This window comes from Hypanus sabinus, chromosome 27 (genome assembly GCF_030144855.1).
Source record: "Hypanus sabinus isolate sHypSab1 chromosome 27, sHypSab1.hap1, whole genome shotgun sequence".
In the NCBI taxonomy this organism is placed as follows: Eukaryota; Metazoa; Chordata; class Chondrichthyes; order Myliobatiformes; family Dasyatidae; genus Hypanus; species Hypanus sabinus.
The window spans coordinates 43,720,263-43,747,117 of record NC_082732.1 but is presented as its reverse complement, the minus strand read 5'-3'; the positions used below and the strand labels follow the sequence as shown (position 1 = coordinate 43,747,117).

At 41.8% G+C, this 26,855-nt stretch overlaps 1 protein-coding gene across 1 annotated transcript; it reads right to left on the bottom strand.

Moving 5' to 3' along the window:
- Positions 1 to 719: 719 nt before the first annotated feature.
- ybx1 (Y box binding protein 1) lies at positions 720 to 26,595 on the bottom strand. Its single transcript, XM_059952359.1, has 10 exons — positions 26,382 to 26,595; positions 23,244 to 23,307; positions 22,995 to 23,028; positions 16,967 to 17,056; positions 16,582 to 16,701; positions 14,359 to 14,550; positions 7,917 to 8,011; positions 7,467 to 7,632; positions 6,370 to 6,468; positions 720 to 1,075 (listed from the first exon to the last, which is right to left on the bottom strand). The coding sequence occupies exons 1-9, from the start codon at positions 26,578 to 26,580 to the stop codon at positions 6,400 to 6,402; spliced, it is 1,029 nt and encodes a 342-aa protein (XP_059808342.1). The 5' UTR covers positions 26,581 to 26,595; the 3' UTR covers positions 720 to 1,075; positions 6,370 to 6,399.
- Positions 26,596 to 26,855: the final 260 nt, after the last annotated feature.

The window sequence follows — 26,855 nt, the reverse complement described above, 5'->3', positions numbered from 1 at the left end:
TCATGCAGAGACCACCTTTCTGCAGTGCTTTAAACAATTTTCAATGTAACCATGTTCCACTCACTATATTGATAACTGCTGTTTTTAAAGATCAGATATTGTTGAGGTTGGCAAATAGTTTCCAGTTCATCATTTAAAATAGATTGTGGTAAAAGTACTGACCACATACTGCCACTATTACTACGAGGTTACCCAACAATGCTGGTACACCTTAAACCAATGTTACTTTTCATTCTACACCTTTTATTCTTCGGTGTGTTCTTCACAATTTTAACACCGGCTTGGACAGAACACATACAATTTAATTAGCTGCCATTTATTTCTGGAGCATATAGCCAAGGTGAAAGTTAATTTTTCAGTACAACTTTACCTCCTGACAAAGCACTGCTAGCCATCTACTCCCTTAAAGGTTGCTAAAGACAGTTTTGCCTAAAATTATAACACTGATTCTGCAGATGCTGCAATTCAAACGAGTCCTGATGAAGAGCCTCTCCCAAAATGTCAGCTATTTATTTCTCTCCACAGATCCTACCTGACCTGTTGAGTTCCTCTAGCATTTTGTACATGTTACTTGCTTTAAAATCCAAGAGGCAAAACTTACAAGTGGATGAACACCCCTTTTATACTGTAACTAAATTGATAAATTGACATCCTATTTGTGCAAATTAACTTTACCCACTTCTACACTATAATCATACATAATTAAAAAAGACAATGAGTGGTGTTCTTTCGGACTTTTATTAGATGCCCGGTTGTACTTAAAGTTCAGGTGTACAATGCTTACAAATTAAAAACTGGTATTTCAAAAATTCAAATTGACCAGATATCAAATAAGCTTAAAAACCATTTGAAGTAAAAAGGAAAATAGACCATCTACAAAAATCTGTTTTAAGCCAGTTCCAAAAAGCTGTTTCAGGAAAGGTTAAGAAACCATGGTGCATAGGTTTACTGTGTGAAACATTCTGGTATCTGGTCAACTGTATGCAAGCACTGCAGATCTTCATTACAGTCGAAAGCTCACTTTTCTTATTATTGCTGGAATTTGACTTTGATGGTCTTCCATTTGATGACAAAACTGGAAAACAAATGCAAAATACAGGTAGTCATATTGATGAACAATAGGAATAAGCAGGAATCTTGCAACAGGACAAATCAAAGCAAAGTGGTAGTTAAAAGCTCAGTGCATTTTAACCTCAAGGCTGCTAATAGGCCAATAGTGTCAGAGATACATGCAGAATGGTTGTGATGCTGGAAGATTTTAACTGAGAAAACGATGCAGTAGGGCATATTTTTGGGACAAGGCAGTCGTTAATAAAGTCTATAATATGGAAAGCAGCTCTTCAGGCTGGCTTCTCCATGCTTACATCAAGCAAGCATCTATAGTACAATTTAACCAATGGCTTTCTATGCAATGGAGATTCAATTGCTTGATCAGACTTATTGAAGTACAGCACCCACCTTCAACTCAGGTAGCATTCCCGATTGCTCCCGCCACTGATTAAACCTTGGGCCCCTCCAACTCCTCCCCTTTGGCTTTTAATAGTCTCCTTTATGAGGAAAATATTCTACTACCTCTGTCCTTTCTATGCTCTCAGTTGTGTACAATTAGTAGTCCTGGCCCTCAGGTACAAAGGAAATAAACTCGGCCAATGCAGTCTCTCCAAGTGAAATTCCCCAAGCACATTCCAGTGCACCCAATACTCCACCTTTGGCACAGTCAAATTTCTTTAAAGCTGCCAATGACCAGCTCTTAGAGCAGATTCTTAGAGCAGCTTGTACTAGAGCCTACCAGGGAGAAGGCATTTCTGGATCTAGTGTTGCGTAATGAACCGGATTTGATAAGGGAACTCGAGGTAAAGGAGCCATTAGGAGGTAGTGACCATAATATGATAAGTTTTAATCTACAATTTGAGAGGGAGAAGGGAAAATCAGAAGTGTCAGTAATACAGTTGAACAAAGGGGACTATGGAGCTATGAGGGAGGAACTAGCCAAAGTTGACAGGGATGACAGTGGAACAACAATGGCAGGTATTTCTGGGAATAATATAGAAGGTGCAGGATCAGCTCATTCCAAAGAGGAAGAAAGATTCTAAGGGGAGTAGTGGGTGACCGTGGCTGACAAGGGAAGTCAAGGACAGTATAAAAATAAAAAACACAGCAAAGATGAATGGGAAGCCAGAGGATTGGGAAACTTTTAAAGAGCAACAGAAGGTAACTAAAAAGGCAATACAGGGAGAAAAGATGAGGTACAAAGGTAAGCTAGCCAAGAATATGAAGGAGGATAGTAAAAGCTTCTTTAGGTATGTGAAGAGGAAAAAATTAGTTAAGACCAAAGTTGGGCCCCTGAAGGCAGAAACGAGTGAATTTATTATGGGGAACAAGGAAATGGCAGACGAGCTGAACAGGTACTTTAGATCTGTCCTCACTAGGGAAGACATAGACAATCTCTCAGAAAGCATTAATAGTGGCCAGAGGACCTAGGGTAACAGAGGAACTGAAGTCTGATAAATTCCCAGGGCCTGATGGTCTGCATCCCGGGGTACTTAAGGAGGTGGCTCTAGAAATCGTGGACACATTGGTAATCATTTTCCAATGTTCTATATATTCAGGATCAGTTCCTGAGGATTGGGGGTAGCTAATGTTATCCCACTTTTTAAGAAAGGAGGGAGAGAGAAAACAGGGAATTATAGACCAGTTAGCCTGACATCAGTGGTGGGTAAGATGCTGGAGTCAATTATAAAAGATGAAATAGCACCACATTTGGATAGCAGTAACAGGATCTGTCCAAGTCAGCATGGATTTACGAAGTCATGCTCGACTAATCTTCTGGAATTTTGAGGATGTAACTATGAAAATGGACAAGGGAGAGCCAGTGGATGTAGTGTACCTGGACTTTCAGAAAGCCTTTGATAAGGTCCCACATAAATTAAGTGGGCAAAATTAGATGACATGATATTGGGGGTAGGGTACTACCACGGATAGAAAACTGGTATGGCAAACAGGAAACAAGGAGTGGGGATTAACAGGTCCTTTTCAGAATGGCAGGCAGTGACTAGTGGGGTACCACAAGGCTCAGTGCTGGGACCGCAGCTATTTACAATATACATAATGATTTAGATGAAGGGATTAAAAATAACATTAGCAAATTTGCAGATGACACAAAGCTGGGTGGCAGTGTGAAATGTCAGGAGGATACTAGGAGAATGCAGGGTGACTTGAACAGGTTGGGTGAGTGATGCATGGATAAATGTGAGGTTATCCACTTTGGTGGCAAGAACAGGAAGGCAGATTACTATCTAAATGGAGTCAAGTTAGGAAAAGGGGAAGTACAACGAGACCTAGGTGTTCTTGTACATCAGTCAATGAAAGCATGCAGGTACAGCAGGCAGTGAAGAAAGCTAATGGCATGTTGGCCTTCATAACAAGGGGAGTTGAATATAGGAGCAAAGACGTCCTTCTGCAGTTGACAGGGCCCTGGTGAGACCACCTGGAGTATTGTGTTTAGTTTTGGTCTCCAAATTTGAGGAAGGACATTCTTGCTATTGAGGGAGTACAGCGTAGGTTCACAAGGTTGATTCCCAGGATGGTGGGACTGTCATATGTGGAAAGATTAGAGCGACTGGGCTTGTATACACTGGAATTTAGAAGAATGAGAGGGGATCTGATTGAAACATAAGATTTAGGGATTGGACACACTAGAGACAGGAAACGTGTTCCCGATGTTGGGGGAGTCCAGAACCAGAGGCCACAATTTAAGAATAAGGGGTAGGCCATTTAGAACGGAGTTCAGGAAAAACTTTTTTCCATCCAGAGAGTTGTGGATCTATGGAATGCTCTGCCTCAGTAGGCAGTGGAGGCCAATTCTCTGGGTGCTTTCAAGAAAGAGTTAGATAGAGCTCTTAAAGATAGTGGAGTCGAGGGATATGGGGAGAAGGCAGGAACAAGGTACGGAATGTGGATATCAGCCATGATCACAGTGAATGATGGTGCTGGCTTGAAGGGCCAAATGGCCTACTCCTGCATCTGTTGTCTATTGGTAAACATCTAATATGCCTTGTTTACTAGCTTACCAACCTATGCTGCTATCTTGAGGGAGAGCTGGACAATCCCCATCCTCTACACACGAGGCCCAATGAATTCATTATTTCCTAGCCTTACTTACTAGCCAATTACATCTGGTATATAAATGGCAGTAGAATTGAAGCAGGGGCAGGTATTCAGATTACTAGATCCCCCTGAATACTGAAATCCCCCATCACAACTGTGACATCACTCTTACTACATGCCTTTTGCAAATTCAGCCAATTGCAACTTCATCTAAATCACTGGCAATCATTTGCAGGTCTATATACGATTCCCATTACTTTTTTTTACCCTTGCACTTTAACTCCACCCACAAGGATTTGACATTTGGACCCTATCTCATCTTTCTAAAGATGTAATTCATCTCTTGCCAACAGAGCCACACCACCACCTAGCCTTCCTGTCTGTCCTTTTTGATACAAAGTACATCCTTTGATATTAAGCTCCTACTATGACCTCCTTTCAGCCACGACTCAGATGTCCATGTCATACTGACCAATCTCTAATTGTGCCACAAGTTCATCCATCTTATTCTGAATACTGCATGCATTTAAATATTACACCTTCATACTGCATTCTTCACCCTTTTGAATTTTGCCTCTGAGGTACAATTTTATTCTTTGGGTAGAAATGAAGATAATGCAATCACTGACTTGTCCGTTCTTACATTCATTTTGCACCCATCATCTACTTGTAAACCTGCTTGCTCATCCTTAGTTCCATCATACTGGTTCCCATCTCCCTGCCATATTAGCTTAAACCACCTGGAACAGCCTTACCAAACCTGCACCCAAGGATATTGATCTCCCTCTGATTCAAGTGCAACCTGTCTCTTTGTACAGGTCCCAAGGATCCAATAAACTGAATACCTGCTCCCTGCTTCAATTCCTCAGTCAACCATTTATCTGCCATTTATATTCCAGATTTAATTGGCCAGTAGGTAAGGCTAGGAAATAATGAATTCAGTGAGGCCAAGGAAAGGGCATAGAATGTAGCTAGACTGGGAAGTTTTAAGAATCCAATAAAAGGCAACTAAAAAGCCACAAGGGAAAAGATAAATATGAAGGCAAGATATCTGATACTAAGCTTCAGTTATATAAAGATTAAAAAAAGGTGAGAGTTGATAATGGACCACTAGAAAATGATGCTGGTGAGGTGGGGGGGGGGGGGGGGAGAGAGGAGAGATGGCAGACAACTTGATGGGTACTTTGTACATCTTCACTGTGGAAAACACCAGCAGTGCCAAAAGTCTGCAAGTGTCAGGGAGCAGAAGTACCATTGCTATTACAAAGGAAAAAGTGCTAGGCAAACTGAAAGATCTTAAAGTGGTTAAGTTACCTGGGCCAGATGGACTACATTCGAGTCCTGAAAGAGGTTGTTAAAAAGACAACAAATGCATTGCTGATCATTCAAAAAAAAAATCACTTAATTATAGAATAGCTCCAGAGGACTGGAAAACTGCAAATGTCACTCCACTCCAAGGAGGAAGGCAAAAGAAAGGAAATTTACAGGCCAGTTAGCCTAATCTTGGTGGTTGGGAAAGTGTTGCAGTCTATTAAGGATGAAATTTCTGGGTACTTGGAGACTAATGAAAAAAAATAAGTCAAAGTCAACACGACATCTCTAAAGGGAAATCTTGCCTGACAAATCTGTTCAGGAGTACTTCGAGGAAGTAACCAGCAGGGTGGACAGAGAGCGTGGATATAGTGAATCCTGGCAACCCTCTGTCACCCCTGTGGAGGACAAGACTGTGGGCATACTTAAAGTGAAAATATTACGAGATGGCAGGTATATGGGGGTGAGTGGGATCCAGCAAACCAGACTCAATGGGCTGAATGGCCAAATTCTGCTCCACATCTTATAGCATTGTACAATTCCTGCACACTAGGACTATCCACATTATCACCACCACATAAAGAGCATAGCTGAGCCAGATTAAAATTATACTTCTATGTGATTCAATATTCAGTAACTGATAGAAGGCACAGAATTGAGCTTAAGCAATTTCATAGACACCAAATCTTTCTAACTTAATGACAACATGGGCCAAACCCAGTGTGTCTGAATACCCACTTGAAGTCCATCCCAAAAGCTGAAAACTGATGCTCCAAGTAGGCATTCCCAACTTGATACCAAAATCAATTTGAAATAATAGTAACAGCATGGCCATCCAAATGCATTGTGGCAGTCAGAACACTGGATTCCATGTGGCCAGATGTCCATTTGTTGCATTTACAATGAAATGGCCAAAAAAAAAAATTAAAACATTTTGATTCAAATACTCACTTAGTTGATGGTAAAGATGCTGAGCTGGTGTTACTCAGCATTGCCCTGCTCGGTCTCGGGAGCAGAGGTGTTCTCAGCTGGTGTTTCGGGTGCCTTGGCCTGAAAGACAAGTGAGTAAGAGGATGTTTACTGAAAGTAACAGCAAGTCAAAAGTAACTTCAACATTAAGGTTCAAAATCAGAAGCATAATGGAGAAAATTTAAAATGCGATTGGAAACTAGATCCAACCCTGGATCTGATATGGTAAGACTAAGGTAATGAGGAATACAGGCAATGAATTTCAGAAACTGAAAAGCAGGCAACTGACTGATGTACAGTAAAAATGGCCAAACCACAACTGACTGGTGTCATAAAAGATGGTGTAGCCAGGTTCATCATGAAATTAATGACCAACAAACTTGGGCCAGAGGATCAGAAACAGCAACTTGAATCTTCCCAGTAACTACAGAACATGTCAACTCCTCTACTGAATCTTTGATAGGTGGCATAAAGGATAGTTTAGTAGTTAAAGGATAGGTAAGCAGAACAAAAACACTGAGAACGCACACTAGTCAGGAAATCCCACCTCTAAATAGTTGAGATTTGCTTTGAGTAGCTGGGGCCCCTCAGCCATCTAGAAGGAAAACTGATTTCAAACGTCCACTGCCTTGTGGCTCGGCCGATGCATGGGGTTTACTCCTGAAGCATTCCTCAAGGAAAACTCCAGAGCTGGAGTCCCTCAGGTGGTCCTATGCTGAGTTCTACACTGGCATCTCATGCGATGCCACTGTATCTGTCTCTGCCATTCCCTTGGTTTCAGCTTTGTGGAGAGGAGCCTGCTGCATGGCCAACAGCTCGCTCTCCATACCTTATCTGAATGTAGACAGCAAGGGCGCAACATCAGCGAACCCAACCAATTGAGGACCTCAACAAGACAATGAAAGCATAGCAGGAGTAGTCATGAGTCAGAAAAAGAGACATACAGGGCTAGGATGAAGAAATGGTAGAGGTGATGGCAGAAATAGAATACGCTCAACAAATCTTTTACCAATTCTAAACAAAACAATTAAAGACAGGAAGACACAAGTTGTTAAGAGCACTCAACCTAGCAACCCTACCTCCTCGCCATCTTTTGGTTTAGGGTTCTGTGGTCGACGACGTCTGTAGTTGTAGTTGCGGCGAAATCGTCTGGGATGAGACTGTTGATCTTGTTGGCCATCCCCTTGATTTTCTTTGTCTTCTTCACTACTCCCTTCCCTTGGTTGACGTGGGCGAGGAGGCCCTCTATAACAGGAGAATTGAAATTAATTTTTACCAATCAACAAACAGCAAATTGTTAAAGATTAAAAACATCAAATCCCTCCATTTCAAGCCTTGGTTGGATGACTTGGCTGACTTGGGTTGGATGCCAGTATTTCTTTGTTGGTAATAACCCATTCTGCTTAATCTACATATCTACTTACAGCAGCATTTCTTTACTAACAACCAGTAAAAATCATAGGTCAATAGTCACATATAATACATTCACAGCAAGGCTGGTATTTGGCCTTAAGTTAAATGCAACATACCTGCGGTAGCGTGGACGGTAGCCCCTAAAACGATTTTGCCCTCTGTTAGGTTTACCTTCTTCCCCAGCAACCTGGTTTTCATTTATTTCACCACCCTTTATAAAAAGAAAATAGATCAGGTTCTTTATTTCTCCCCTCACGAGTTTAAATATTCTTTATTTTCTTCATCAAAAATGCACAAAATCAAGGATCAACAATGTGGCACATTTCACATGCAACAAAAATCAGAGCTAAAATGACTTGCTCAAAATTGTGTTGTGTGCACTATGATCAAATTGGATACCCTAATTCATTAACTCTATGCCAGCTGAACTGTTCATAACAAATTTTATAAATGGGAACCAGCAAGCCAGTTGAGTTCCTTTGGAAATCAACAATAAAAGTTGGAGGAGGACAAATACGAAGAATCAAAAATCAAAGGCAACCTCCTTTCCTAGTCAAACACTTTCAAAAACATTGGCTGCTAATTTCATAAGCTTTTAAGTTTTTATCTTGTAGTAACTAACATAGCTATTAAAATTTTTCAAGAATGCTATAAAAATTGTTATTGAGCCTGAAAATCTAGCCCTAAATCCCCATTTCTCAATTAGAAACATAGAAAACTTACAGCACAATACAGGCCCTATGGCCCACAAAACTGTGCTGAACATGTCCTTACCTTAGAATTACCTAGGCTTACCCATTGCCCTCTATTTTTCTAAGCTTCATGTATCCATCCAGGTAGCTCTTAAAAGACCCTATTGTTTCTGCCTCTACCACTGCCAGCAGCCCATTCCACTCGCTCACCACTCTAAAAAAGTTACCCCTGACATCTACTCTGTACCTACCTTAAAACTATGCCTTCTCGTGCTAGTCATTTCAACCCTGGAAAAAAGCTTCTGACTATCCACACGATCAATGCCTCTCATTATCTTGTACACCTCTATCAGGTACCCTCTCATCCTCCATCATTGCAAGGAGAAAAGGCAGAGTTCACTCAACTTATTCCCATAAGGTATGCTCCCCAATCCAGACAACATCCTTGTTAACCACCCTTTCTATTGTATCCACGCCCTTCCTGCAATGAGGTGACCAGAACTGAGCACAGTACTCCAAATGGGGTCTGACCAGGGCCCTGGATAGCTGCAACATTACTTCTCTGCTCTTAAAACTCAATCCCACAATTGATGAAGGCCAATGTACTGTATGCCTTCTTAACCAGAGTCAAAATGTATAGCAGCATTGAGTGTCCTATGGACTTGGACCCCAAGATCGCTCTGATCCTCCACAATGCCAAGAGTCTTGCCATTAATGCTATATAGTCTGCCATATTTGACCTAACAAAATGAACCAACTCTCACTTATCAGGGTTGAACTCCACCTGCCACTTCTCAGCCCAGTTTTGCATCCGATCAATGACCCACTGTAACCTTTGACAGTCCTCCACACTATCCACAACACCCCAACCTTTCTGTCATCAGCAAATTTACTGACCCATCCCTCCACTTCTTCATCCAGGTCATTTATAAAAATCACGAAGAGCAGGGGTCCCAGAACAGATCCCTGAGGCACACCACTGGTCACCGACCTCCATGCAGAATATGACCCATCTACAACCACTCTTTGCCTTCTGTGGACAAGCCAGTTCTGGATCCACAAAGCAATGTCCCCTTGGATCCCATGCCTCCTTACTTTCTCAATAAACCTTGTATGGGGTACCCTAATCATATGCCTTGCTGAAACCCATATACACTACACCTACAGCTCTACCTTCTATGTGCTTAGTCACATCCTCAAAAAATTCAATCAGGCACCTAAGGCCTTTGACAAAGCCATGCTACCTATTCCTAATCATATTATGCCTCTCCAAATGTTCATAAATCCTGCCCCTCAGGATGTTCTCCATCAACTGACCAACCACTGAAGTAAGACTCACTGGTCTATAGTTTCCTGGGCTATCCCTATTCCTTTTCATGAGTAAGGGAACAACATCTGCAGCCTTCCAATCCTCCAGAACCACTCTCATCCTCATTGATTATGCAAAGACCATTGCCAGAGGCTCAGCAATCTCCTCCCTCGCTTCCCAGAGAAGCCTGGGGTACATCCCGTCTGGTCCCAGTGACATCCAACTTGATGCTTTCCAAATGCTCCTCCACGTCCTCTTCCTTAATATCTACATGCTCAGGCTTTTCAGTCCACTGCGAGTCATCCCTACAATCGCCAAGATCCTTTTCTGTACTGAATACTGAAGCAAAGGATTCATTAAATTCATTTCCTCTGGTTCCATACACTTTTCTATTGCCACACTTCATTGGTTCTATTCTCTCACGTCTTATCCTCTTGCTCTTCAGATACTTGTAAAATGCTTTGGGGTTTTTCTTAATCCGGTCTGCCAAGGCCATCTCATGCTCACTTAATTTCATTCTTAAGCTCCTTCCTGCTAGCCTTATAATCAAGTCTTTGTACACCAGAGTTCCTGTACCCTACCATCCTTTCCGTTTCATTGGAATGCAACTACACAGAACTCCACACAAATATCCCTGAACATTTGCCACATTTCTTTCGTATATTTCCCTGAGAACATCTGTTTCCAATTTCCCCTACTCCCATTAAACAATTCCCCAACTTGTCTGTTCCTATCCCTCTCCAATGCTATAGTAAAGGAGACAGAATTATGATCACCATCTCCAAAATGCTCTCCCACTGAGACCTGACCAGGTTCATTTCCCAATACCAAATCAAGTACAGCCTCTCCTCTTGTAGGCTTATCTACATAGTGTCAACACACCTAACAAACTCCACCCCATCTAAACCCTTCACTCTGGGGAGATGCTAATCAATATTTGGGAAATTAAAATCTCCCACGACAATCCTGTTATTATTATACCTTTGCAGAATCTGTCTCCCTATCTGCTCCTCAATATCCTTCTTATTATTGGTGGTCCATAAAAAAAAACCCAATAGAATTATTCACTCTTTCCTATTCCTAACTTCCACCCAGAGACTCCATAGACAACCCCTCCATTTCTGCAGCCATGACACCATCTCTGATCAACAGTGCCACACCCCCACCTCTTGCCTCCCTCCCTGTCCTTTCTGAAACATCTAAAGCCTAGCACTTGAAGCAGCTATTCCTGCCCCTGCACCATCCAAGTCTTTAATGACTGCAACATCATAGCTCCAAGTATGGATTCATGCTCTAATCTCATCCGCTTTATTCATAATACTCCTCACATTAAAATAAACACATCTCAAACCATTGGTCTGAGTGCATCCCTTCTCTACCACCTTTCTAACGGTCTCCAAGCTTTCTCTATTTGTGAGCCAAAATTCCTTTCCTCCATCACTTCAGTTCAGTTCCCACCTCCCAACAATTCTAGTTCAAACTCTCCCCAATAACCTTTGCAAACCTCCACACCAAGATATTGGCCCTCCTCAGATTCAAGTGCAACCTGTTCTTTTTGTACAGGTCACACCTGTCCCAAAAGAGGTCTCAATGATCCAGAAATCTGAATCTTGTCCCCTGCTCCAATCCCTCAGCCACGCATTTATCCTCCACCTCATTCTATTCCTACACTCAATGTCACAGGCAATAATCCTGAGATTACTACCTTTGAGGTCCTGCTTCTCAACTTCCTTCCTAACTCTCCGCAGTCTTTTCAGGACCTCCTCCCTTTTCTTACCAATGTCGTTGGTACCGATATGTACCACAACTTCCGACTGTTCTCCTACCCACTTCAAGAAGTTGTGTATGCGATCCGAAACATCACGGGCCCTGACACCTGGGAGGCAAACTACCATCAGCGTTTCTTTCCTGCGTTCACAGAATTGCCTGACTGACCCCCTAACTATAGAGTCCCATATCACTGTTGCCAACCACTTCCTTACCTTACCCTTTCGGCCCTGTGGCTCAGACTCTGTGCCAGTCATGACCACTGTTGCCTCCTCCAGGTAGGCAGTCTCCCCCAACAGTACTCAAACAGGAGTACTTAATGTTAAGGTGGACAGCCACTGGGGTACCCTATCACCTGCTTCACATCTGTCTCCTGAGGCCCCAGAGCTCCTGCCTATAGCTCCTCTCATATCACTTCGTCACTCTCCTTGACCAGATGAAGGTCATCAAGCTGCATCTCGATACACCTGGTGCTAATGTGGCCATCCGGAAGGCTGGGAGTCTCCAGGACCACCCACATCTGACACCAAGCACAGAAAACTTGTCTCACACAGATACTTCCTGCCTGTAAGCTACACAACGTACCTCACCTCTACCCGTTATCACTTAAGCCCCACTGAGCCAAAGCCTTCCTAATCTGTCTCCCAATACTCCAGTGCTAGCTCTGTAAAGGTGTCTTTTAAAACTCTTCCCACTGTTCTCACTGGCCGACCTCCACTCGCTTGCAGTTGTGCCCCTTTCAAAGTGATTCACATAATTACTTTGATAACACTTTTCTATAATGACATTCCTTCAAAAGGTGACTCACATTATAGCAGAACCTCCTGTACTAAATAAACAAAAGGTTAAAAAAAGCAACAGGAATTAGGAGCTCACATCAATTGAGGTAGGCTCCAATTCCTCTATACCAGCAAAGTGCCCACCTAGGTCAACGAATCATTTCAATTCATTGACATCCATTCTATGCACCGTTCTATCCAAGTCCCTTCCCTAAACCATCACATTCACATCTTGACATGTAGTGACTTCTGGAATTTCTTTGAACTACTTAGCTGACATCCCTTTCCCATGTCTCAAATACAATTTAAATTTTTCTTCACTTTGCCACAAGAAACCAACTTTCAGATAGAAATCTTAAAAAATTCATCTGTGAAGATTTCAGTACCCCAATCCTCTTTTTAACAAAGTAAACATACAAACTCAAAGATGCTAATGATGCATTCAAAGCAGGCAACTAGAGTGAAAAATTCTGAGCAAACCCAGTGTGGATAAATGATGAGGATTAGAATGAAGGGAAAATCAAGCAAAAGATATTTAGTAATGCACAGTAGCAGTCCAGAATAAAGGACATGCAAATACTCTAGTAAGAGGAAAACCAATTTTACGTTTATATAACCATATAACATTTACAGCACGGAAACAGGCCATCTCGACCCTTCTAGTCCATGCCGACGCTTACACTCACCTAGTCCCACTGGCCCACACTCAACCCATAACCCTCCATTCCTTTCCTATCCAATTTTACTTTAAATGTTTAGCTTTCTAAGCAACGCAAGGTACAAGTATTACATTAGCCAAATCAGTTGGCATCTATGACTAATGTTTTAATCACATCACGGTAAGATAGCCATTAGTGCAACACTATTACAGCTTGGACCATTCCAGAGCTTGGAATTTAATTCTAGCACCATTCCGTAAGCAATCTCTGTACATCCCCCTATGGAATGAGTTTTCCATGAGTTTTCTGGTTTTCTCCCACAGGAGAAAGATGTACTTGGGTGGGTTAGTTGGTCACTGTAAATTGCCCAATAGGTTAGATTAATCAAGTTTGTCAGGGAGTGCAAGGACAGTGTGGCACGAAGGGCCTGGTGGGGGTCTAATCCACCTAGTATCACCAAATTTAAAAAAGTTATTTCAAAGAATATAATCAGAAATAGGTAATCACTCAACAACAAAAAAACATTAGAAGCAAAGAATGCTTCTTGCACATTAAGTGACTCATACAGGAACAGGTTTGTGTACTTATTCAGATAACTTTGCCTAATTCTGATAAAGGTTCTTTCATCCTGCCCCACATTGATGTACTAAATGGCTGCTATTTTACCAGGGATGGCAAGCAAGTAAATAGCAAACGCAGGTAACCCTCCCCACCCCCACGTTACAGCAATCCAAGAAACGGCTTTTATGAAAACTGAAAAAACATTCTTCTTCCAACTCAGATCTTGACATGTCCCGATAATAATGCAGACAACATTAAAGAGTACAGCAGATTTACTAGAGAGTACAGAGGAGATTTACTAGAATGTTACCTGGGTTTCAGCACCGAAGTTAGAGAAAGGTTGAACAAGTTAGGTCTTTATTCTTTGGAGCGTAGAAGGTTGAGGGGGGACTTGATAGACGTATTTAAAATTATGAGGGGGATAGATAGAGTTGACGTGGATAGGCTTTTTCCATTGAGAATAGGGGAGATTCAAACAAGAGGACATGAGTTGAGAGTTAAGGGGCAAAAGTTTAAGGGGAACTTCTTTACTCAGTGGTAGCTGTGTGGAACGAGCTTCCAGTAGAATTGGTAGGGGCAGGTTCGATATTGTCATTTTTTAAAAATTGGATAGGTATATGGACAGGAAAGGAATGGAGTGTTATGAGCTGAGTGCAGGTCAGTGGGACTAGGTGAGAGTAAGTGTTCTGCACGGACTAGAAGGGCCAAGATGGCCTGTTTCCATGCTGTAATTGTTTATATGGTTACAACATACCACTACAGCAACAATAAACCAAATCTCAGTTTGCTACCTCGGTAATTTCTCCCTGAGGCTGGTTGCTATATTGTGGGCGGCGACCATAGCGACGACGAACAAAGTAAGGTGGGTAACGCTGTCTTCTGTAGGGAGGGCGATGTTGCTGATTTTGATAATCTTGGTTTTCTCCATCTGTTGCTGTCTCTGCTCCATCTCCTTTCTCTCCACCTTCAATGTTCTGTTGGTACTGACCAAAAATACATGGAAGATATTTAGTCTTTGAAGGCTATACACAATCATGTCCAATTGCATATCACTACATGGAACTTGAAATCCAGAGCAATGGTATTGGAAACTGAAACAAGAGATCCTGCAGATGCTGGAAAAAATTTCAATTTTGGAACAGTATGGTAGCATAGCAGCCAGCCAGTGACCCAGGGCCAATTCACACTACTTATTGTAAGGAGTTTGTACACTCTTCCCAAGATTGCATGGGTTTCCTCCAGGAGCTCACACAGTTTCCTCACACATCTCAAAGACGTATCAGTTAGTAGATTAACTGGTCACTTGGGTGTGTCTGAACAGGGCAGACTCATTGGACTGGAAGGGCCCGTGACCATGCTGTATCACTAAGTAAACTCAATAGGTCAGACAGCATCTATGAAGAGTTCAGGCACTTTAGTCCTGATGATGGGTCTCTGCCTGAAGTTCTTCTAACACTGTGCTTAATGGAAACTGAGCAATTGTTCCTTAACATATTCCCACTTACCTTATTTCACAGTAATGAGTATCCAGAATGCACAAACCAATAAGCCAATTTTCTGAGGAAACTAAAGCATTTCTTTGGAACTATGACCAGATTGAAACCTATATAAAATTGAACTAAGCCAATGTTGGAGTTTAATCATTCAGAAAACCATCTTTGAAACTAGCTTTGGTAGTCAGTATTATGAAGGAAAATACATCTTAAAGCAATTTGTGCATCAGTAAATGCTAAAGAATGCTTAGTGGTATTTAAATAGATCACAGACATCTCCATTAACTGATACATCCATGGTCAGATTGCATCTTCACAAGGGTGATGCATACACACAACCAATTTCAAAGTGCAACATCTAATTTCTAATGGTCCTTAAGCATTCCTCTGGCTTGATGCAACAGGCAGAAGTAATAAAAATCTGATATACATTATCCAAGTCAAACTGCTCAACCGCCTCCATCAGTACATCCATTTACCATTTCAAGATGCAAGACAGCAATTTCAGCACCTAGCTGCCCTCATAAGTGTGAATTTCCTATGAGACCACCAAAAATATTTCCTCAAAGCTGCAGGAACTTTGATTAAATCCCAACCTTGCATGCTGACTGCACAATTGGCATGTTATCTCCAAGATCACATGGCTTTCCAAGTAGCTATTTTTAGTGAAACCCTTTAGTGTAGGTGCAAAGAGGAAATTGGTCAGAAAATACCCACCTATACCAATAGTACTTTCTTCAAAATTCAAAGGAATTTACGTATTATTAAGTACATATGTTACCACACACACAACCCTGAGATTTATTTTCCTACAGGTGTTCTCTGTCAATTGACAGCATAGTAACAGGAACAATGCAAGATCAAATAGTGCAGAAAACAAACTGTGCAAATGCAAGTATCAATAGCAAATAAGAACACAAGATGAAGAGTCCTTAAGTGTTCATTGGTTCTAGGAACATTAATGGATGGGCAAGTCAGTGTAGTTATCCCCTTTTGTTCAAGAGCTTGATAGTTGAGTAACTTTTTCTGACCCACTCCCCAATTTTTTTAATGTTTAGAGATACAACACAGAACAGACCTCTCCAATCCAACAGGCTGCACCACCTAACAACCCACCCATTTGACACAAGTTTAATCTAAGGACAATGACCAATCAACTTACTAACCAGTACATCTATGGACTACGGGAGAAAACTGGAGCACCAAGAGGAAACCCATGGTGAAAGAACTTAACTTGCTTAGAGGACAATGGAAGTGAACTCTGAACTCCAGAATGCCCCAAGCCATAATTATGCTACACTACAGTGGCATCCTACTCTGCCAACTACCTACAGAAGGTCAAGTAACCCACCACTGCTCTAGTGTGCAAGAGGAAAATATACAGAGAAAATGAAGTAAAGGAGCACATAGCAGAGGCATAGGAAATTAAACATAAGGGAACTATTGAAAATAGAGAGCTGGTACAGACAACAGGGCACACATTCTGATGAGTAATATCCCCGCAAAGCATTCTATACTAACATTACGTGGTGGACCTCGGCGGCGAGGGTTGTAGCGACGATAACGATTTCTGTCCGCGGCATATCGGCTTCCTTGGACTGGAACTCCTCCGGGACCAGTTACGTTTGCTGCTTCTGCACCCTAGAAAAGACCAACATTAAAATCAAACAGAGGTAAACTACTCAGTATGTAATGAGTTTAAGTATTACATCAAAGCAAATTTTTAAGACCAAGTTTGAAAACCAGAGAAAATGGTGTCAGACTTAATTACTACAAAATTAACATCACGTGATGTCAGACAGGTTAAAATCTCTTTCTGGACATTTCAGTATCTCATTGCAACAAAATGTGGTTTTGAAAAGGGGAAGACCATGGTTGCTGAAACACTATTGCAACATTTCAATACCTTTTCGCCTTCCACTACGTCGAACTCCACAGTTTCACCGTCTCCAACACTGCGGAGGTATTTCCGTGGGTTATTCTTTTTTATAGCAGTCTGCAAAGAGGTCAAATTTTAAATTTTAGTCATTGTTCATAATTAATGTACAGCACAAATACATTCACTGCCAGCATTAATGTGCAAACCAGTTTTCAGGTTCAAGTTTATTGCTATGTGACTAAAAAATAAAGAACCAAATGAAACAACTTTCCTCCAGGCCAGCTGCACCCACAAAACATCACATCAGAATAAATATTCCCATAAGTTAATAATATAATTCAGAATGCTCCCACTCATCCAAATCAGTATAACCCCCTATTCCCTGTCTGAGCTTCTCATGCAGTGTATCTATAAGCATATACAACAATCACTAGTATCAAGTTCCAGTTCTCACCACACTGAAAGAACTTTCTCCAAGATTTCTTCATGGTTACTTTATATCAATTGCCTCATTCCAATAACTGGATACATTCCATCAGTAACCAGTAGCCTTTAAACATCTCTCAAGCCAGTATTCCACTCTCCTGGGAACAATGTCAACCAAATCATATTACCAATAACTAAAGCCTAGGTCAAATAGATAGGTTAAAAAAGCATCGTGGAGAGGATGGTTAAGTAACTATTTTGTCAACTGAAGGCACGACTGTCACTGAAACAAGAGTGCAGACATGAAGCAGCCATTATCTCAGAGGGGAAGTCATTGAAGAAATTGAGAAGTCACTTAAAATTAAACTTTGCTTAACTGGGAGCCAGTGTTGGTCATCAAGCAGAGATATAATGGATGAAGTAGTGAAAGAGCAAAAGTTTGGATGAAGGGATATGAAGGCAGGAGCTGAGTATTCCTATATCTAGACAATGAGGTCAAGCAGCATCTGTAGAAATAAACAAAGACAGCTAATAATTCTATTGTGACTTTCTAGAGGATAGATTAGTTTAGACACCTATCTCAGTATTCAAGAGATCATAGGAAGACTGACAACAGGTAATACAGATGTAAGCAGTACCATTTCTTTATTAAATCCTTGCTGTTCTGAGCCAGCTGAATGAAAATCCAATTTATCACATTATAAAATGTATTTTGGATTTACTGCAATTAAAACTTATTTTACTATCAATTAAAGCAACAAATAGGCTATCTAACAAGTCAATAGTAGGGTAATTAAATCCTGCTGGAAATAATACCACAATTGCCAACATTAACAAACTATTCCAAGATATCTTGATTCAGAACCAGATTCATTATATCAAGGATGTTCTGGGGCAGCCTACAAGTGTCACCACACAATCGGGTGCCAACATAGCATGCTCAATATCTAGAGCACCACAAGCAACAAAGCAGCAGCAAAATGAGCCCGATCTTCCCCCGCACCCTTACATAGCGTCCTCCAACCCCAGGATAGATTAGCGACAGCCTCCAGCAGACTCGCACTGGGCCTTGACCTCAGGCTTCAATCTTTGGTACTGATCCAGGACAGGACAAACAAGGATCCTGAAGTTCAGATTCTCCAATAACAGGACCCTGAACACTAGGCGTCAAAGTCTGGTCTTGCCAGCTTGCATATCCTGGTGTCACTGGCCCTCATGCCAGCAGAGAACTATCCCAGAAAGTTATGAGGATGCCGCCAGCTCTTCTCACCAGTCTATAGGACTGACATCCAAACTTAAATGTCCTTCAAACCCAGAGGTAGAGGGGCTAGACTCCAGCCTGACCTTTAACTCACCCACATCCTATCCCTAAATAGTAACCTGACCCTTAACTCCATCTCCAAAACCATTCCTGCCCAACGAATCAAAGGAAAATGACAACTTATGAAAAACCTTGCACTTTTTCCAGCAATTTAGTGTAGGTTCATTTTAGTTCAACTTCTCCACTGATCGTGTACCATCAAGCATCAAATATTCCTAAAAGATCTTGTATCCCTACCCAGCTGCTGGAAAAAAATTCTGAATCTTAAATTCTCTTTTTAAGTAAACTCATTCTCTTCAGCCAAGAATCTTTTTCGATCTTACTGTAGTACAAGGTTTGTATGCATATCTAGCTTCTTAGATGTCACCCATACAAAACTAAGGAGAAATTGCACCGTCTCCCAAGTTATGACCAACAAGATCACCACTGCCAACTGCATTACAGACAGGCAACTGGTCCTCTGCTCAATTTCTTGTGCCTTTATCACGATGGATGAGCATTCAACATTCTTCAACAGCCCCCCCCCTCAAAATCCAGAACAATCTGAGGAATATTTTAAATGAGCAAAATGCAAATAATGTTCCAATATACAATTCAAACCCAGGAAACAAACAACAGACATGCAGATAAAATTGAACTGTATAACTATCAGCTACTTCTCCAAATATTTGCAATTATTTTCACTCATCCATTTAAGATGCAAAATACACCAACTGCTCTTCCCAGTTTTACTCCTGCAAACTCCTACGCCCTATTTATAATGGACCACGCTTCAACTGAATAAAACTGAGTAACAGCCATATCTAAACTCACGATACTTCCACTGAAACTGTTATAGCCAAATGGGACAATACTGGTAATAAAGATTTTCTTGCAACTCCTTGGACAATATCTCAAATCAAATAAGGCCTTTTTCAAGCACAAAAAAATTTAGAGCAGAATTACACAGAACTGACACACATAACTCTACCAATCCCACTTAGGATCACATCCTACTATGGTTTAATAAACTGCTTGTCTTCATGCCTTTTAGAGTGAGCATCTGCCTTCCCCACGACTTCAGAAAACAATTCCCCACTAAAAAATTCCTTTCAGATTCCTCTAAAATCTCATCTCTCATTTTAAACATATAGGCTCATCTTAGATAAACCCATTAAAATAAATCCTTAAAAAAATATCTATGCTTTCTTTAAAAAAAAAAGACCTTCAGGTAATCCTTCAGCCTCCTACTCAAAGGAAAACAAACCCATTTCTTGTTGTAACTTAAATGCTCCAATCTGTACAACATCCAGTAGCCTCTCCAGTCAACAGATGCATTAATGGCAAGAAGAGTTTGACAAAGGTGGTATAAATCTCATGTTTTTCACAAAGCAAAAGCTGTTTAAATCAATTAAAAAAGCAAAACTGATGCAAGTGTTTAACAGTATCAGGAGTAACAAGGAAAATGTAGTAATTACATCTGCTTGGACCATTTCAGCTAGAGGTTTCTGTAACTTCTTTGCTATGGACCCTTCTTTATCTGTGGGCCCCAGGTTGGGACACCCTGACGTTGAAGGGCATGTCTATTGCCATGGCCCTCATACACAACCAAGTCTGTCATTAAGTGGCAGGAATCGAAGGAAGAGGATTATACTATTCCTGACTGAGCCACAACATTCATTACTCCTGAAAGCATGGGCACCAGCTTTTAGTGAATTACCCACAATATTGTGCTGCTAAGTGCTGCAGGCAACACCTAATAATCCTAGAAGGGGAACAGTCAAGGAGAAATAACTATGCAAATTATACTAAGTTTTCAACAGGGATGTGTAAAGACATTAAGCTTCCAACAGTATTTCTGAAAACAAGAGATTCTGCAGATATTGGAAATGCAGAGCAACACAAAATGTTGGAGGAACTCCAGTCAGGAAACATCTATGAACGAGTAAATTATCAACACATCAGACCAAGACATTTCTTCAGACTGGAAAGGGGAAGATGAAAGGTGAGGATGACAAGCTAGGTGATAAAGCCAGGTGGGTGGGGGAGGGGTGAAGCAAGAAGCTGAAGGTGAAGTAGAAAAAGCAAAGAACTTGAGGATACCAGAGTAGAATGTGGTATAGAATGAAGAGGGGAAATCAGAGGAAAATGATATGCAGGCTAGATGAGGCAAGAGGTCAGAGTGGTAAATTGAAGAGGGAATGGGACATGGAGCAAAGCATCATACCATAAATGCAGTTGTTCCCCAAATCTCAATGTGAACTTGCTCACAAGGCACCTCCACAGGTGGCCTTGAACCAAATCAATATAGTATCAAGCAACTAAGTTCAGTGGACAGCAAACAGAGGAATGCAGAAAACATTAGTTTAGGACTAAGACAAGATCCAGAATTTCACAAGCTGGTCAGTTATGGCATGAGTATCTACCCAACAACTACCCAAAAACAAACTGATTTCAGTTCTAAAGCAAAGGAAGGTGCTGACAGAATTTGCGGACAAATGATCATTGCTGAAACCCTAAACTGACTTGGGTTTAAAAATGGATCAAGGAACTGAATGAGGTAACACTAACCTTATACAAGGCAGCTTGGTAAACAAACTTAGCAGAATACTTCACTGCCCAAGGACAGCTTTGCAGAAGATTGTTGTAGTTGTTGGGAAAGGACTTCTCAGTTCTAAAATAATCACTATGCTCTTTAGAGCTGGATCCAATTATCCACAGCTGCTTCACCAGTGACAGTACTTCCATAAAGGCCACAGGGAGATGTACAAAGAAAACTTTGGGATCTGAAGCCCATAACCACTTGTATTGAGAAATGAAAGGCAAGTGAGCACCAGCTTCAAAAGGCAACCACCTACTCCTGCCATTCAATAACGTTGACAACAGCCCACTTGTATAGTGGAGCGCAAGAATGGAACACAAACATAACCAGCCTCAATACGCAATTGCTTTAAGATGCTGGGAAAGACATGACAAGTAACTCACTTACTGATTTACTAAAGCATTTCCACTATCCACAAGCAAAAAGCATGGCATCCAGCTTGTATGGCACCCCAACTACTACCATCCAGTTCACGATGACGAGTGAACAACACCTAGACAATGTCATGCCATAACATAACTAATTCAATAGCACCTACCAAACCTGAGGGGTCAACAGATGCATGACAACATCTCAAAATTCCTAATTCTCGTTCCAAAATGTATCACTATGCTACCACCAGTGCTGAAACAATGCCTTTGATAGGATTGCAGAAATTTAAGGCAGCTGTTCGTTACCAAATTCAATTATGAGCAACAAATACATCTGTATTTCAAAACAGAACAGGCCTTCCAGCCCTTCGACACCACTAACAAACAGATTATTAATCCTAATCTAATCACAGGACAATTTATAATGACCGATTAAGCTACTAACTGGTTATGTATTCGGACTGTGGGAGGAAACACACACATTTTACTGTGAGAACGCACTAGCTCCTTACAGTGGACACTGAAATTGAGTTGTAATAGCATCATGCTAACTGCTACACTGTGTCTACAGCATTTACAGAAACTCAACAGATAACCGATTAAGCACTGAGATTTCAAAGTTAAACCTCCACACAAATGTAAAGATCTGCAACAATTTTACAGTCAGTCAAGATTGATAGGACTAGCCCCAAGAGATGGAGAGAGCTCAAGAGCCTGTGCACCATATCCTTGAATTTAATTCCAACTATACTTCAAAAAGAACCACAGAAAGAATTTTGGGATTCAAGATCTTAAAAAGGCATTTCCTACATTTTTTAACATCCCACACTCAGTGGATTTACTTAAGGCATTGATTCCAAAATTTAACATTTCTAATGAATTCTGCCTTATGCACATGGTGGTTAAAAATAAAAAAAATGAATACATTAAAAATGGAGCTATTCAAGCATGTTTATAGGGCGAAATTAAAGCAAATAGCTACTACATTAATGTTGTACTAAAAACTAGTATTTTGTAGCACCATCTGTGTGGTAAAGCATTACTTCCCAGCACTCACAGGACTATTTAAAATCAGTAGTAAGCAATGAGGTTTAAACCTACAATCCAGTTTCTTCATTGCAAGATGTTCTAAAAAATTCAAAAAAGAAAAGAAAGCAAGAAAACTTAGGGCTTAGGAGCAATACACAAGACCATTAGTGGAGCAATTAGAATTGTGCAGTCCTGCAGACTGGAGGAATTACAAGATATAAAAATCAAAAATACTAGAATATTAAAAAAAATGTTACTTTGCAAGGTAAACAATGATAGATGAATTAAATGTTATAGACAAATGCATTTCTTAGAATGTACACTCACCTGATGTACAAACACATCTTCCTTTGTATCATTCCTACAGGAGAAAAAGAATTATACTTCACATATTTGTGATAATGAATATTCTAAAATAATTTCTGCTCATCACAGAAAAAGGTTTACCAATCATAATTTAACTCATAGGAAAACAGTTTTGGAGAAACATACAATATATTCTTAGTTTAAACAGTATTTTATGTAGCAGTCCCCAGTAATGAAAATAGTACAAGATTACAAATACTACATACTCACCTGTTGATGAATCCATATCCATTTCGTACGTTGAACCACTTTACTGTTCCAAGAACCTTTGTTGCTGAAAGAAAAACACGGGCCCTAATGAGTCTCAATATTACCATGCAGACTTCATTTCTAATGGACAGACTTCTGATCACTTTCAGGAAACAATGGTGGAGGAAAAAAAAACAAAGCAGTTTCATAATGAAAGTCCTAAATTTAGTGCAAAATGGTGAGATCTCTGCTCTAATACATCTAAAAAGTACTTATGGAATAACTAGTCAGTGGCCTACCTGAACCTCAATATACTGCTAACAATTAAGACTAATTGATCAAAAAACATAGGTACAGTAAACTTATGTTAGGTGCAGTGTTTAGAGACGGTAGATGGCATCTGGACCTTCAGATCTCAGAGGTGCAACAGCCAAGATGAGTTGCCACTTGGTGTTTTTCTTTTCACTTTAGTCGATCAACAGGATCCAGATCAGCCATGAAAATAATCTAGACACTTAACCCAAAGCAGGAGCAAATGGCATTTAACCAAACTGAAATAATGAGAGTTGAGGAAAATCATTTCACAATATGGCAGTGACGTACTTTGAATAATCCACCCCAGAAACAAACCCAAACAAACAACATACAGCAGTCATCACCAGTAACAGCATTTTCCACCCACCTTTCTTTCAAATCATTTTACAAAGTTTTAAGCCAGCCAATGTATAAAGCTTTGGCTCACTGAATACCAAGTTATAAAGGAAACCAGTAGATCAAAAGTTTATATAATGGCCAACTTCTTTAAGGAGAGACAATGAAACAAGAACTGTTAAAACAAGGCAAAGGTGGAGAAATAATTAAATTAGGGGATGCAGCAGAGGGCAGAATTGGAGGATAACATTACCAAGGCTGACAGTGCAGATGATTACAAAGGAGCTGAAGATTAAGGGAGAAACCTAGAGGGATTTAAGGTATAAATCTGGGCAGCAGAGATAGAACTGTCCGCCACATAGCTCCCAGGAGCTCAGCACAATCCTGACCTCCCGCGCTATCCGTTATGGTTTCTAGCAAAATGCCAAAACAAGCAGGTTAACGGGCCACTGTAAATTATCCCTAGTATCTGGAGAACCTATCCAAAGGGAATAGCACAAATGGATGATCTTCAGGGCCATTTAAAATCAAGGTGTTGCTCAATCAACCAGAGGTTTTGAGGATTAGCAAACAATGTGGGAAGCTGATGTATAAAATGGACAAGGTCAAGTTTATGGCGAACACGGGTGCCTGACAAACATTGGGATTATCAAGAGTTAACACAAAGAGACATTAGCCAAGCTGTGGCAAACTCACACATGACAAATACAGATAAAAATGTGGTTTGGAGACAGGAAAGACAAGGATGAAATGCATTTGGCACAAATTTAGAAACAAATTTTCAAACAGCCTAGTGAAGTTTCAGACAGTTGAAAAATGAAATTGGTACATGATGCCCCAACCAGAGGCACTACCAGCACCAGATAAAAAGATGAGGCAAAAATAGCTAGGTGGCCACTGCTTTGACGGGATTTGAATCATAGTAGCAGGAAAATGGTACTCAACTCAAATGCATACATGAGGAAAGATAGGAGAAAATTTGAGATCAGAGTTGAAAGCAGATAAAACATCAAGTTTCAGCATGACAAGTTAGGTTTAAAAATGGAAGGGGAATAGAGGAGAAGAGAGATGATTTCGTGTGCCAATGAATTCAAAAGTTATCATACCTGAGACAAGTGAAATTAAGAATTGTGTCAGGGACAATCACCCAAGCTTATCCTTACAATGCAGAATGATGGAATAACACGCAGTATTGAAAGCCAAGGAACATCTTTCAGCTCCCCTGTCCCCCACATCGCACAAATGCTGAGATCCAACATCTATGCAAACCAGACTTAAAAATAACATTAAGGATGTCATGATGAAAGATGGTATTAACAGAAAAAATTGAATGGAATGACTGTTCAATATGGTAAGTTAGCCTAAATGAAAATCTTCTTCCAAGATCTTTAGATGAATTCCTTCTGATCATCTTAACAATTACAACTTCCTTATTTGCAAACAATAGAAACGTTCCACGACATCAATGGTAATTATGTCGTCACCCAGTATCGTTGCTGATACCAGCTCCTTGTGGAACTGCTCACGCTACTTTACAACTATGTTAAAATGAGATGACAATAACGTGAATCACTGAGCAGAAGAATAGAGAGCGGCCAGAGGGCTGGGCTGATGCTGATGGACTCAATGTCAAAAAACAAAACTAATAGTTAAGGACTGAAGGAAACATCAAGACTCTGCTCTCCAGCACGTTGCCTGGAGAGCACACTTCATGTAACGACCCCCTCTGCGCAGCAAACGGATTCCACTTTCCGCCACCAACTTTGTTGGGGAAAACTGGGAGCAGATAGCCGCAGTCCCAGACCTTCATACAGCCTCGGCGGGAGCATGCTAACCCACCACCTCACTGACAAGCATAGATCCACGGCAATGGGGACATTCTCTCCTCCACATCCCCCACCACCGCCCCCAACCGTGAGGCAAGGCACCTGGACAGGGAAAAGGAGACGAGGCCTACTCTGGGGCCCGGACCGGGGTTCCGGGTTCCGTGCCCCGCGGGCGGCGGTTGAGGACGGACGGAGGGGAGCGGCGGCCACGCGGAGAAAGCGCGCTCCACCAATCAAGGGCCGGCTCCAACCGCCCACACGGTGGGAGAAGCGGCGCCGGGGCCCGAGGCCGCAGCACGTGGCGGCCGCCGTCAGCTGAAGCGAGGGGCGAGGCTGCCGAGGCCTCCGACTGCTCTCCTCCTCCCGGGTCAATTCCGACCCCAGCCCCCGGGGGGTGGGGGAATCTCCCTCATCGGAGCGGAGGGGGGGGGGGGTTCGGGGTCAATTGCCCCCCCCCCACCGCGCGCCGCCGCCGCCCGTTGACATTTGACTGAAGCGCTCGCGCGCGTGGCCGTTTAACTGGGCACACGGGATCGCGCCTCCTCGACCACCCACCCCTCTAATCGGGGCCGCGCAAAGACCCCCTCTCCGGCGGGAACGCGCCTCGACTTCGCGAGCGTCCGTTTGAACCGCAACGGCCGTTCTTTCTCTTCCCCCCCCCCCCCACCAACCAACTCCTCACCGATGACTTTCTTCTCCCCGGGGGATTTAGGTTTGTCTGGCTGTTGCTGCTGCTGCTGTTCGGGTTGCTGCTCCGTCTCGGCCTCGCTCATGGTGTTGACAGGCTGCGTGAGGTGGTTGCGGCTCGGGCCGGTCTGAGGTGGGGGCTCCTGCGCTCTCTCCGCTTCTTTCTTCTCTCTTTCCCTCCGCTGAAAGAACATGGCTGGCCTCTCGCGAGAATTTCAATTAAATACCGCGCTGGAACCCGCCCCCAAGCCCGACGCCCATTGGACGGCTTCGCACCCGGCGACGCGTTGGTTGGTTAAGACTGCCATCCGTCAATATGCTTCGCGCCCAACATTCCACCCGTAACGGATATGATTGGGGAGTTCCACTCCACATTCCGCCACCCATTGGAGAGGGCCAACGTCAATTATCTCCGGCTGCCGAGCTATTGTCGGAGTAGGGCACGCCTCCCTACTGCTTATTGGTCCGT

What these genes read in the sequence shown, in the direction of transcription:
- ybx1 (XM_059952359.1), bottom strand. Translation starts at nt 26,580, where the DNA reads ATGTTCTTTCAGCGGAGGGAAAGAGAGAAGAAAGAAGCGGAGAGAGCG. An exon ending in GGATATGGATTCATCAACAG is followed by an intron (nt 23,029 to 23,243) that starts GTGAGTATGTAG and finishes TTTCTCCTGTAG; the next exon opens with GAATGATACAAAGGAAGATG. An exon ending in ACGTAGTGGAAGGCGAAAAG is followed by an intron (nt 16,702 to 16,966) that starts GTATTGAAATGT and finishes GGTCTTTTCTAG; the next exon opens with GGTGCAGAAGCAGCAAACGT.